Source organism: Desmodus rotundus, chromosome 5, assembly GCF_022682495.2.
Source record: "Desmodus rotundus isolate HL8 chromosome 5, HLdesRot8A.1, whole genome shotgun sequence".
Classification (NCBI taxonomy): Eukaryota; Metazoa; Chordata; class Mammalia; order Chiroptera; family Phyllostomidae; genus Desmodus; species Desmodus rotundus.
In genome coordinates, this window is record NC_071391.1 from 57,553,917 (window position 1) to 57,567,309 (window position 13,393).

Consider the following 13,393-nt stretch of genomic DNA (forward strand, 5'->3'; position numbering starts at 1 on the left):
AACTATAATAAAGATGTTTTATAAAAAAAAAATCTAGAAAATAACAATTTGACTAGTACTGTGAACAATTTTAGATAGACTTCTTTAAAATAAAAAATATTTAATCTCCAAATATATCACTCAATATTTTCAAGGGCTTAGATGTTATTTGATGGCCATTAAAGTTGTAACAAGAGGGGAACTAGAGTTGGAAATTCATCAAGACTATTAAGTTACCATCTCCGTATGTTCTAAGCCCCATACCTTGTCACAACCTGAAAAACACTATGGCAAGAATGAGAAAGGGTGACCACAAACAAGTTCCCTGGGGCATAAAAAAGAAGTTAAAGAACAAACCTGATGACAATGACTTTGCTTTTCTGTGTGAAATATGCTTTCCTAGGCAATCACCATAGATAACAATTTTTAAAACCTATGTTCACTCAGGTAGGCCAGGTTTTATACAAATGCCAAGTGATATCTAACCAGGATGTAACTGCTTCCACAAAGCAATCTCAAACATACTTTAGGATGTTCAGGCACTAGATAATTTCCAGAAAAAAAAAAAAGAGAGAGACAAAAACCTTTCCTACTTATACTAGTACTCAAATTGAAATACTGTATCCCTCCTTGTGGCTATGTTTCATTTTCTAATTCAGTGGTGTCAAACTCATTTTCACCAGGGGTCATATCAGTCTTGCAGTTGCCTTCAAGGGGCCGAATGTAATTTTAGGACTGTGTAAATGTAACTACTCCTTAATTAGGGGCAAGGAGCTCCATGCTGCTGCTGGGTAGAAACAAGGCGCTAGGCCAGATAAAACAAGGTGGAGAGCAGGATTCAGCCCATGGGCCTTGTGTTTGCCACCTATGTTCTAATTGTTCTCTCTTCCTTTTCTCAACTTCTCAAAGACCAGTCCCAGAAACACATCAGTAGAAAATGTGATAAAATAATTCAAACTGAGATCTTAATAGCTAATTAATAACTGATACATTTGTTCCTTTCAAAGACATTTGAAAAGGTTATACGTGAGAACAATCTCATAATAAAATTACAACCCTAAAGACGGCCTCATGAAAAAATATTTTAGGGCAGGAGTATTCTCATTTCTCAGATTACATGGAATATAGGTGATCTATTCCATTTCAAACTAAGACCAGCAGATTTGGAGGTAAATAAGGACTTAAGTCAGTAACTATAACTATCAAATGCAAAGGACATTAGAGGCTAAAGGGAAAAGTCCACAGATAAAACTAATTTACAGAATTTACTAAATCATAGCATAAACTTTTATCTTCTGCTTTTAATATGTGACTGACCCTAAAGAAATGGGAAAAAAAACATTAACTTCTCCTTGAAAGAGATTTTAAATTCAGAACAAATTGCAGTAGACTTTATAAAATAGCTGATTAACACCACAAAGCTTTTTTCTTCAAAGGTGTCATCATCTTGTTGTATTCATCTGCTGCAGAATAAAATATCACTATGGAAATAAAGCTAAAATTGCTAACTTGTTAGTTCCTGATTAACTTCATTGACACAATTGATCAATTATAACCTGGTTGTTGGGAACCGCCCTGCCTGGTGTCAGAAGCTGTAACCCCCATGGCTAAGGCTGAGTAAGAGACCTTGAGATCCTAAACCACTAAGGAGACAAAGCTTATCTTCCTGGCAGGGGTGCTGCCTCTGCCCACTCTTACTTCACCCCTTTTGGCCCAGAGCGGATGACCAGTTAGCCATTGATAGGTAAGATTCTTCAAGGGAGGGACAACCTAAGACAGGCATTGTCACAAGGGGGCCCTCACAGAAGGACTTGGGAGGCTATAGAAAAAGGAGGTGATGGACCCTCACCCCTCGGCTTTGACATAGCCTGAGTCCTCATTCTGTTTGCAAAAAGTCTAATCTCTTGGCTGCCTTACTTTCCCTGCATGACTTAAGCCTGAGACAATGACTTAAGCCTGAAACACTGCCGGAGGTGGGTGCGGCCCTGTGCTGGGAAGGGCAGGATCCCTGGGGTGATCAGGCCTAAGAAAGAATGCATAAAATCCTATGAAACCTACTTTGCTAATACCCTCAATTTAAATAAGGGTCCAAGCATGAAATGAGTTTGTTCCCCAAAGTTTTATGGCCCTTTAGCTATCTGACCCTGACTCTAAATAAGCCCTCATAGTTCTTTGAACGTTATCTTTTGTTTGATCATTACTGCATGGCAATGGTTGATGAGCTTTCCGTATACGCCCTATATTCCTATGCAAATTAAACCCAATAAAGGCCCATTGAGGAACAGGCTCCTGGCCCTTCTCATTTGAGAGATCCGCTACCTTTCCTCCACAGGCAGATAATGTCTTCGTAGACTTATTATCATCCGTGGTGGGGGAGGGGCCTGCAGGCGGAGCCCCCCCCCCCCAACACCTAGACATCTCCCAGAGTTATCCTAGCAAGAAATCTCTGGTGATGACAGGTAGAGGGTAGAGAAAAACAAACAAACAACACTTTAAGAGCTGTCTCTGTACAAGCAAGATAATGCCTGCAAGCATTACCACAATTGCATTCTGTGACAATTTCAGAAAATTATTTCTTAAACAGATTTGCAAAACTAGACTATCCTATAACCTACATCCATGGCTTTTATAACCACTGATAAACAATAAATTCACTAAATTCACTGCTGCAGGGGAACAAAAAATTCTGAACAACGTGGCTCCAGATGTAAGTGGAGAAAAGGTTTTTTGCTAACATTAGATGAGAACAGCCCTTAATTACACACAATATAAAGATATGAATAATTCCAAACATAAAAATTGCTGTCATCACTGTGTGTTACCTATCTAATTTATAGATAAATAATTTAAAATAGATCACCGTATTTTTCGGACCATTAAGACGCACCTAGGTTTAAGAGGAAAATAGGAAAAAAGAAATTGAAGCAAAAAAAAAAGTGGTAAAATATTTAATAACATAAATAACAGAATATTTCACCAATGTAAATGTAAGCTACATTTGGACTCACAAGACGCACCCCCATTTTCCTCCCAAATTGGGGGGCAGGTGGTGCGTCCTATAGTCCGAAAAATATGGTACCTTTCAATAGTCAATATTGAATTAAATATACAGGGTATATTTTATTCAATACTATATCATACATACACCACAACAAAAGAATATAACCTATTGATATAACTGAATATATACACACTACATGTAAAATGTTTCATTTGAATGATTGATTTCTTTAAAAATCACACTTACAGACAAAAAAGACAAGTTAAGAAATAAAAACAGTTTACCTCTGCAACTTTGAGAAACTCTGAGATTCTTGTCATCCTGGTCAGGAACTTCTTATAGATGTCAAGACCCTCTTTGCACTGGTTCTTTTTCATGTCAAAATATTTTTCTGCCAAAAGTAGGTGTAAAAATACTTTTACACTGAAATATAACACTCAAAAAGAAAAAAGTACTAATAGCTCCAAAGAGATCATACAGATCAAGAACACACTCATCCTACAGAAAATATAGCATTAAATTAGCTTAGATATTTAAAGCAAATTAAAATACAGATACTACCATATGAAAAACAGAAAAACTACTTGACATTACTAGCATTACCAGTTTGTCTACAATATTTCTTCCCTAGCAATTCCCTAAATATGTTTTTTTTTTTCCTTTATTAGGTCCAGACTCAGGTATGTTTTTGCACGTTAATACATATAACCCTTCACTCCATTTAAAACAGTACGAACTTTTATTTCCAAATATTCTTACTGATGATATGTTAACAAATACAGCTACTTCATATCCAAATGTCACTTGAAAAGCTCATTTACACTTAATATATGAACAGCTATAAGGAGCTTAACTTGTAGGAATTGCAGAATGGAAGACTATGTATGCCTTCCAAAACTGTGAAGAAAAACTCTCCATTTTTCACTTGTGAAAAAAAAAAAAATGCCCAATTTTTTTTATTTCAATGGATTAATGCATCCCTGACTAAGTTCATGTTACCCCGCCTATGAAAAACAAATGTAAATAAATTCTAAAATAAATTAAAAAGAGTGGGGGGAGAACAAGCACATTGGAGTAAACACATCTGATATATATAGTATTTGTGCCTTGGCACTATTTGAAGTCCATTGCTTGTCTACTCTATCCCAATCCTACTGGGGGGGGAAAAAAAAAAGCATTTCTAGGCAAAGGGTTAACTGCATTCCATATACAGTTAACCCTTGAACAACACAAGGGTTATCAATTCCCACACAGTTGAAAAAATGTGTATAAATTTTGACTCCCCAGAAACTTTACTAAACAGCCTACTTTTGACCATAAGCCTTAGGGATAATAGTCAATTAACACATATTTTGTAGGTTATATGTATTATATACTATACTGTTGCAATAAAGTAAGCTAGAAAAAAGGAAATGTTAAGAAAATCATTTAAAAAATTTACTGTATTTGTTGAAAAAAAAAAAGTACACCTTTAAACAGGCCTGTCTTTCAAGAATCAACTAACTGTACATCGAATACACAATAAAGCACCATACAGCCCTAAAATGCCCCCAAAACACCTCGACCTTCGAAATAAATGTTTAATGCATTTAAAGTAATTATCAATGTTTAAATTAAGGTTAGAAAAAATATCATTTTTATAGCTAAAGTTTGTTATGGAGTAAATTATGAGGAAGATTTTCCAGAACAGAAAACTTCCAACTTAAATTTAAAGGGATTTTAATTTTTCAAAAAAATTATTAAACAGAAGAAAACACAGATGTAAAAATATAAAGTTCATTCAGCTAAATGTACTAGTTGTAAAAGTATTTAATCACTTAGCATATGTAACAGGTATAAAATTTTTTGCTCCAAATAAATTGTTACAATAAAATTTTAGGCAAGTTTAAGTAACAACTCAGACAATTTTATTTACCCATATGACATAAGATAAGAAATAAAATGTCATTAAGCTACAACAATATTTACCCAACAGGTTAATAATTCCTTCATTGTACGCTGCAAACAGTCTAATGGCATCTTTGAACAAGAGCATGAAGGCAGCATTTATTACCCCATTTGTAAGTTCGTTACTATTAACCTGGGGAAAAATTAGAAAAAAAGTTAGCTACTCTTATGTTTTAAATAACGACAACTTCCTTCAAATTAAAAATATACTTAATGCATATATTTAGGTATATTAAAGAAAAAGACATTTATGTCTTGCAATCAGAGTTACAGCCAAAGAGTGCAAAAATCTTAAAGAGTTCAGATTTATGTAGAAGCCACAAGCAAACAAATATCCTACAATATTCAATTTAGTTTTGAAATAAGTTGAAAACAAAAACTACCCGTTAACTCTTGAAATTCCTAGACTATATCTCAAGTCTTTTAAAAAAGTTCATTTCAACACAAAATACTCCTAATTGCAAAAAAGCTCATTTCTAGGTTGTGTACTCTGAGTCATGGTGGATTTACTGAATATTTTTAAATCAGAAAGTATTTATTAAATGGCTACTGCAATTACCAAGGCACTTTGCTAAAGCTTGATAGAAGATACGTTTAAAAATACATATACCTTTTCTCAATATTACAAATAAACTGACCTTCAAAATGATTACAATAATAATATTTCTGCCTCATTTGGTTACTGGGAGAATTAAATGATATACTGTGTCAAGAGCCTGGTGCAGTAACTTACACATGAATCAATATTTATTATTACTGAATTATACTATAGCAAAAAAAGGACTTATCAAGAAAACTATGAATAATTTTATCATCTCAAGAAATGAATCAAAAGCATAAGCCAAATTAACTTTAAGTTCTTTTTTAGGTTATGAGAATATTTAGTACATGAAAATTAACTTGTTAGATATACAAAAGCATAAGCACAAAGTTAAATATTAAGCAACAAATTGGTAAATATTTGCAGAACATCTAACTCGGCTGATTTCTATTATAAAGAGAGAATCTTAGTAATAAAGCAAATGTAATATTCACAAAGTAACAAATACATATGACTAATATGTGAAAAGAAGTTCAACTTATCAGGTAAATTAAGATATAATAATCAAATTAAATTAATGAACTATACTTTCTTGAGGCCCAGATCAGTAGGTATCAAAGTAATTATAATCAAAGCATTATTCAGTTATCAATAAAAATGAAAAAAATTAAAAATGGGCACCTGTTGACAAGTGACTGGGGCTCAACACTTTTGGAGTGTAAATTGGCAGTGTTTTAAAAATTTTAATGTTTGTGTCCTTTGAGCCACCAATTCTCTTTTTAGGCATTAACCTACAGAAATAGGTTCATAAATGTACAGATACACATATTATCTATTATCTAACACACACACAATTTAGTGTCCCTCCTTTCTCTGTTCTTTTCTCATTTATCTTCTGGATTAAAAGAACAGAAAAACTCTTATCAATAGGTGTATCAGGTAAATCATTATATATAATTAAGTACAATATAGACACCAAAAAGAGTACAATACAGACATTGAAAAGTGTAAGTAATTATATAAGGTGAAAACAAATCTCATGGGTGGACCCTCTTCTCTATAAAAACCAAAATATTACTTAGTAGTTACATCAGTCTCCTACGTCTTCTAGACTAGGGGTCAGCAAACATTTTTGTAAAAAGCCTGGTTGTATTTTAGACTTTGTGGGCTATAAGGTCTCTATCACAACTATTCAACTCTGTTATTACATCCCAATAACAGCCACAGACAATTATGTAAATCAAGGAGCTTGGCTATGCTCTAACATTATTGCAAATACTGAATTTAAATTTCATATAATTTTTACCTGTCAGAATACTTTTTAGTAATTATTGATGAGTTAAAGGAAAAATCAATTTCAGCATGAAATTGTCACAGCTCCATTCACTAAGCTGTACTTACAAGCTCTAAAATAAACTATCAAAACAGATGCCCCTCCAAAGACTTGGAAATAATAATATCTAGCATATTAAAAACAAAGGACAAAGCTGGCAACTTGGTTCAAGTGATAGTCATTAAAACAAAAATTCCAGGGAACACAATGCCCTTGGGCAATAGCTACAAAACTGTATCACAAGTGTATTTGAACTTCCTTTTATTTCTTAGTAATTGTCACGCTTTGACTCCTACAAAGCAGACAAGTGAAATACCAACTAGGCTATTCCTAAATAAAATCGCCATACTTTTTTTTTAATCCTCACCCCAGGAAATTTTTTATGGCTTTTAGTGAGAGAAGAAAGGAGAGAAACATCAATTGGTTGCCTCCCATTTGCACCCAGACTAGAAACTGTAGGTGTCCAGAGGGTGGACCAAACATGCAACCTAGGTATGTGTCCTGATAGGGAATTGAACCTGAACATCTCGTTCAGGTTTTTGGTAAAACATGAAATCACCGAAGTGACTCAGCACCCCCTTCGGCCAGATTTGGCACCCTGTGACTTCTGGCTATGTACAATGTTTCTTGTATTTTGCATCTTCTTCCAATAAATGTATTTTTCACGTTACATGGCTGGATACTTTCTGGACAGACCCTGTATTTGGGGATGTGTCTGCAGGTTATAAAAATATAAGGGACTTGAGCATCCGTGAATTTTGGTATCCACACGTAGTCCTAAAGCCAATCCCCTGTGGATGCAGAGGGATGACTGTATACCCTATAATTCTAGAGCTAGAGAAGCACCGCCCAACAAATCTGAGTAACTCTATAGAACAACTATAAAAATAGAAAGTAATCTGATTTGGGCCTGCATTTACAGAAAATACTTGGAGAAAAAGGATATTAGTGTGAAGAGTTAATCTATGAAAATTTTAAAATAAAAATCTGAAAAACTATAAGGATAACTTTTTAAAACCTTAAATTATAAAAGATTTGTTGTGCAAACAACTTACATTAAAATCAAGAAGGGCATCCATTTGATTTTGAATAATTGGTACAGTTTTTAGGAGTTTTTCTGTGTTCATTGTCCTCATAACTCCATCAGCCCTGTTTTTTAAGAAAAGAAATAATTAAGTTTACTACTAAATCTACATTTCAAACTCTCACCTGGTTCTCTATTTAAACAGAGAACAAGTTGCTATGAAACATCACATATTTTAAAGTCATTACTGAACCTGAAACCTCACACATAAATCATATAGAATAAACAAGAACAAGAAATATTTATGTCCATCAAGGTGCTCATTTAAAACTTAGAAAAACTGATCTAAAACAAGAGAAATAAAAATCAAAGATTACAATATATAGCCAGGTTTATACTGTACTTTTCACATAAGTAAATCAGCTGATCCGCACACCACTCATGTATGTAAAAGGCAGTTTTACTATCATTTTTTAAAAAATTACAAATATAATAATTTGTCTCAAATTACTAAAATGTTAGGACTCAATGGAGCCAGCAGTAAAGCTCAAGTCTTGGTGAGCACTGCTTTATTTGAGGTATTTTATTGATTACTCAAATACCAATGGCTTGTTATACATAAAATTATAATTAAAATTACTATAACACAATTTTACAAAGACATTCCAATCTGACCATTAAGTGAATATTAAAAGGAATGTTTTAAACAAGTATTGTTAAATAATTCCAAAAAAGAATCCTTTAAATATTTTTTTATTTTTTAAAAATTTTTATTGTTATTCAATTACAGTTGTATGCGTTTTCTCCCCATCCCTCCACCCCACTGCAGCTGAACCCATCTCCCTCCCCCACCTCCACCCTACATATTTCTTTAGATATTTCTAAAGACAGAGAAATATTAGCAGTGCCAAATAAACTAGAATTTTACAAAACTAGTACCAAAAACACTAAGTAAAAAGTACTGGGGCTAAGGTACACAACTAACACTAAGTGCTTATTATGTATCAGGCTCCACATTAAGGACTTGATGTATATTTTTCAAATCCTCACAAAAACCCCATTTTATAGGTGATGAAAGTTTAGGTTATAAGGTTATATGACCGACTGTCTACACTCAGAGAACTAATCAGTGGTAGGGTCATTATATAAATGAGACTGCCATTTGAGACTTCAAAATGGTGCTTTTCATAACTTTGGCAGAATAACAAGGCACTTTCAAAAAGTGTGCAAGTTTTCCCTAATTTACAAATAGACCAGACTTATAACCAGCTGCTCCACCCTGAGTTAGGCCCTTCCATCACAATGCCAGAAGCCAGAAAATAAATTAAGTTATTAAAAGCAACAATACTGCTTTGTGCCACACAACAGAATTTAAAAACACTGGACTGCCTTGGGTGGGCAGCTACTGACCAGCTTTAGTCCAACAACTCTCCCCAATGAGACAAGGTAACCTCTCAAATATTAAACTACATTGACTGGTACTGGCTGCTGGGGTTTGGGGTAAGGACACTATTCCCTCCTTGCAATCCTTTCTTTATTCTCATACACATCGCACACATTCATTTTATGAGTTATCATTTAGTTCCCTTTTAGTTCTATCCTTGCTGAGGTCATTTTCTACCTATTGGTCACTCCTCCTCCATTATAAAAAACTTGAATTCTTCCTCAGTTTTTACTGGTTAACTTCAACATCTACATGGATAACCAATTCAACATCTTGATTTCAAAGTCCCTCAGGTCCCATTCCCATGGTCAGATCCTGACTTTACTGTCCCCAAAGTCACATCAAATACTCCACATCACCACTGTGAAAAAAGACAAAATTCAGACACCTTACCCTATGACAATAACTTCTCAACCTTCCAGCAGCCTTTGTCAATTATCTCCATGGCAAGAATTATTCCACTTCATCACAAACTTCAATGCACCAAACCCCAACTACCCACACTGATCCCTTCTCATTTTTACTTCCTTCATCTACTTTAGAATTCCAAAGATTATTATTATAATCACTCCCTTGCAAATACTCCTTAACTCTTTTATATTCTCTTCTTCCTTTGCAGTCACCTGACAAATTCACAATCCTGAGTGAGCAAGCCTTTACCTCCTCCATAACTGTAACATGCAGCTGACTACTGGTAAAGAAAACCACAAAACTGAACTGGTAAAAAACTGTAATAAATTAATATTCATCAACTTCAAATGAGGACTCAGCATTGCCAGCAATTCTCTTAGCCTTCTCTAATGAACTCTTCTCCTAGTACACTTTCAAACCTCCCACCACTCCTTTCCCTGTCTCCCCATACCCAACACACAAACTCTTAGCACTTAACTCCCAAAATATTTGATTCAGAAATAGAAAATGACAAAAAGATTGTCTGGTCATCTTGCCACCAAAACTACAACTATCTGTTCTGTTCCCATTATAGTGGATTAAGTCTATTTCTTTCTAGCAAATGTAAATACCACTCACAGAGGTCCTCTGGGTCCCACTCTATCATAATCCTTTGGTTGTCTTCTTTTTCTCTAACACAGCACTGACCAAGAGAACTATCAGTAATGATGAAAATGTTCTAGCAGAGGGGAGGGAGGTGGGTGGAGGTAGAAGAGGGTATAGTGGGGATACATGGTATTGGAAAAAATAAAAAAAATAAAAAATAAATAAAAAAGGAAAATGTTCTATAATTGCACCATTCACTATGGCAGCCACTAGCGACATGTGGCTACTGAGCATCTGAAATGAGGCTGGCTGATGCAATCGGAGAAATGATTTTTAAATTTTATTTGATTTTTAATCAATTTAAATTTAAACAGCCCCATGTGGCAAGTAGCTACCATATTGACCAACACAACTTAACCTTTTCTTTTATACTAGATTATTCCCATAAACATGCAAGCCAAGTCACTAGACTCACCATTCTTTAAACACAAAAGCGCACACACACCACCACCACCAATCTCATATTCCCTAGTAGAGCCGAGCATATTCTCAAAAGAGTTGCCACTTCCTCATTTTTTGTTCACTTTTAAATTCACTCCATTATGAGACCCACTCCTACTACACCAGTTAAACTTCTTTACTTTTAGGTCATCTAGAAATTCCATGTTGCTTCTCCAATGAGTACTTATCTAACATCATCTGAATAGACTTATCAGTCATTCACAAGTTTTCCTCATTCTTGTAATACTCTAGTAGTCTTAGCATCCCCCATACCCGCCCTTCCTTGCTTTCTTCCTACGTCAGTATCACTTTTTTCAGTTTCTCTTGTTGGCTCCTCTCCTTTCTCATCCCCTAAAATAGATGTTGAGTATCTCAAGGTGTTTCTGGGCCCTCTCCTTTCATTCTACACTTATGCCCCTGGTGATCTGTCATTCCCAAGGCAGAAATTAGCATATTGCCATCAACAATTTATATTCCTAAACTAGAACTCTCCAAGTTCCAAGTTAGTATATTCAATTGCTGACTTGATATCTCAACTTGTACAAATTATAAGTATCTCAAAACTAGTATTTCCAAAAGTAAATCCTTACTTTTTAGCACTACACCCTACCTTTACCCTACTCCCCAAAAATCTTCCCAATAAACAGTGACATATCCCCAGTGACTTATGCCAGAAACTGTAAGGATACTTCTCACTCCTCCCTCTCTCACTAGTCTCCACATCATTTCTTCCCAGAGAAGTTTAAATTTCATAATTAAGAAGAATCTTAACAGTTATCACATGCTTATATTAGATTTCAAAAAACTCAAATTCACAAACCCAAATACTAGAACATGATTCAAACCAAATGCATGACAATTCATATTCCATGCAAAACTCAGGTTTCTATGACTTCTTAAATAGATTACAATTAAATCCAGGTATGTGCTTCCCAAATATAACAGCAACTGGTTAAAGTCTAACTATCCATGTCCTTATTTACATAAAATACTTGCATTAGTCTTTTTCTCTTGTTATATAACACTGTCTTGTTACTTTGAACTATACCAATTCAGAACTCAAGATAATTCAATGCAAGTTACTATAACCAAAAAACAGAACGTTAAAGAAAATGAAGAGACCAATGTTAGCCAACTACAAGACAAATCTACAGGCAATTTATTGGATCCATTTTTCATCGAACCATTTAATGTACTGTTTACAAACTCATCTAGTCATCTTTTTCAAAAACGATTAAACATATGCAATGTTTAGACACTGGGAAGTCCTGAAAATATGAATGTGGTAAGACTGTAGGTAAGAGTGTCATAAAACCTAATGGAGAAATAAGTCGTCCTCAAAGAAATAATGTCGGAGTGTATTCTTGAAAAATAACTAAGAATTTGCCAGAATATAAAAAAGGGGCTTTATAAAAGTAGTACAGTTGACCCTCAAACAATGCAGGGGGGTTAAGGACACCAACAAACACACAGTTGAAAATCTGCATGTAACATATAACCCAAAACTTAATTTGTCCCTTGCTATCGGCAGGTGACTGGTTCTACGACCCTCTGTGGATACCAAAACCCGCAGATGCTGAAGTCCCTTCAAATAAAGTGGCATTGAACAATATGTACAGTGGACCATCTGCATCCGTGGATTTGAAAGCAGGAATATAAAGGGTCAAGGGTATATGTATTGTTAAAAACCTGTGTAAAAGTGTACCTGCACGTTCAAACTCATGTTGTACAAGGGACAACTGAATATGTAAGTAAAAAGTCATTTAATTGTTACTGGGTAATAATTCATTTTGATTTCTGAGTATACTATATTTCTACTAAAAACTATAGTGGGTCTCCACCTCACTTTTCTAATACCAAGATATATTCCATTATGAATATAATATATCCAATAAAAACATGAATAATTGATCATTTTGGTATAGAAAAGTGTACTCTGGAGAAGAGTTTGCTTAAAGGACAAAAGCCAGACTTCTGAAGGTCAAGATGGAGATGTAGGTAAATATACTTTGCCTCCTCAGACAATTAGAGCAAAAATTATGACGACTAAAAAACACGTATCACCCAAATTTGTCAGAAAATTGAGCTTTATGGAAGTCTGACAAACAAGGATTTAAAGAAGCCACATTTATCCAGACAGGCAGGAGGGGCAGAGACATGAGGAAAGATAGGGAGAGGTGGAGAGGCACAGAAACACAGAACAGGCGGTCCCATATCAACCAAGTGGTGGATAAAAATCAGGAGGGATACCTCAGGACCGAGGGATCCCAACCCCAGACCACACCACCCATCCCAGGGTTCCACTGCTAGGAAGATAAGTCCTCATAACTTCAGGCTGAAAAACCAGTGGGGGTTGGGACGGGGGAAGAAACTGCAGGATTCTCATGAGACTCTTCTTAAAGGACCAGAAACAGACACAGGACTAACGCAGACCCACCCCATCTGGAATTCTGCACCAAGGCTACAGATGGAAGAGCAACAGAATCACAGATATGGAGATCATTTGGAGGGTTATCAACTGGGAAGAAGAAGGGGGAGAATAGGAGAAAAGGTACAGGGGTTAAGAAGTACAAATTTGTAGGTACAAAATAGAGAGGGATGTTAAGAACAGTATAGGAAATGGAGAA

General features: G+C 35.0%; 1 protein-coding gene across 19 annotated transcripts in view; it reads right to left on the reverse strand.

Moving 5' to 3' along the window:
• PICALM (phosphatidylinositol binding clathrin assembly protein) overlaps positions 1-13,393 on the reverse strand; it is a 113,841-nt gene that overhangs the window by 46,114 nt on the left and 54,334 nt on the right. For all 19 annotated transcript variants that reach the window (XM_045182059.3, XM_053925737.2, XM_024572702.4 and 16 more), the window contains exons 5-7: positions 7,857-7,950; positions 4,949-5,060; positions 3,265-3,371 (exon numbers count right to left, since the gene is read on the reverse strand). In XM_045182059.3, the coding sequence (XP_045037994.1) occupies positions 3,265-3,371; positions 4,949-5,060; positions 7,857-7,950 (313 nt within the window). The remainder of the gene's footprint in view (positions 1-3,264; positions 3,372-4,948; positions 5,061-7,856; positions 7,951-13,393) is intronic.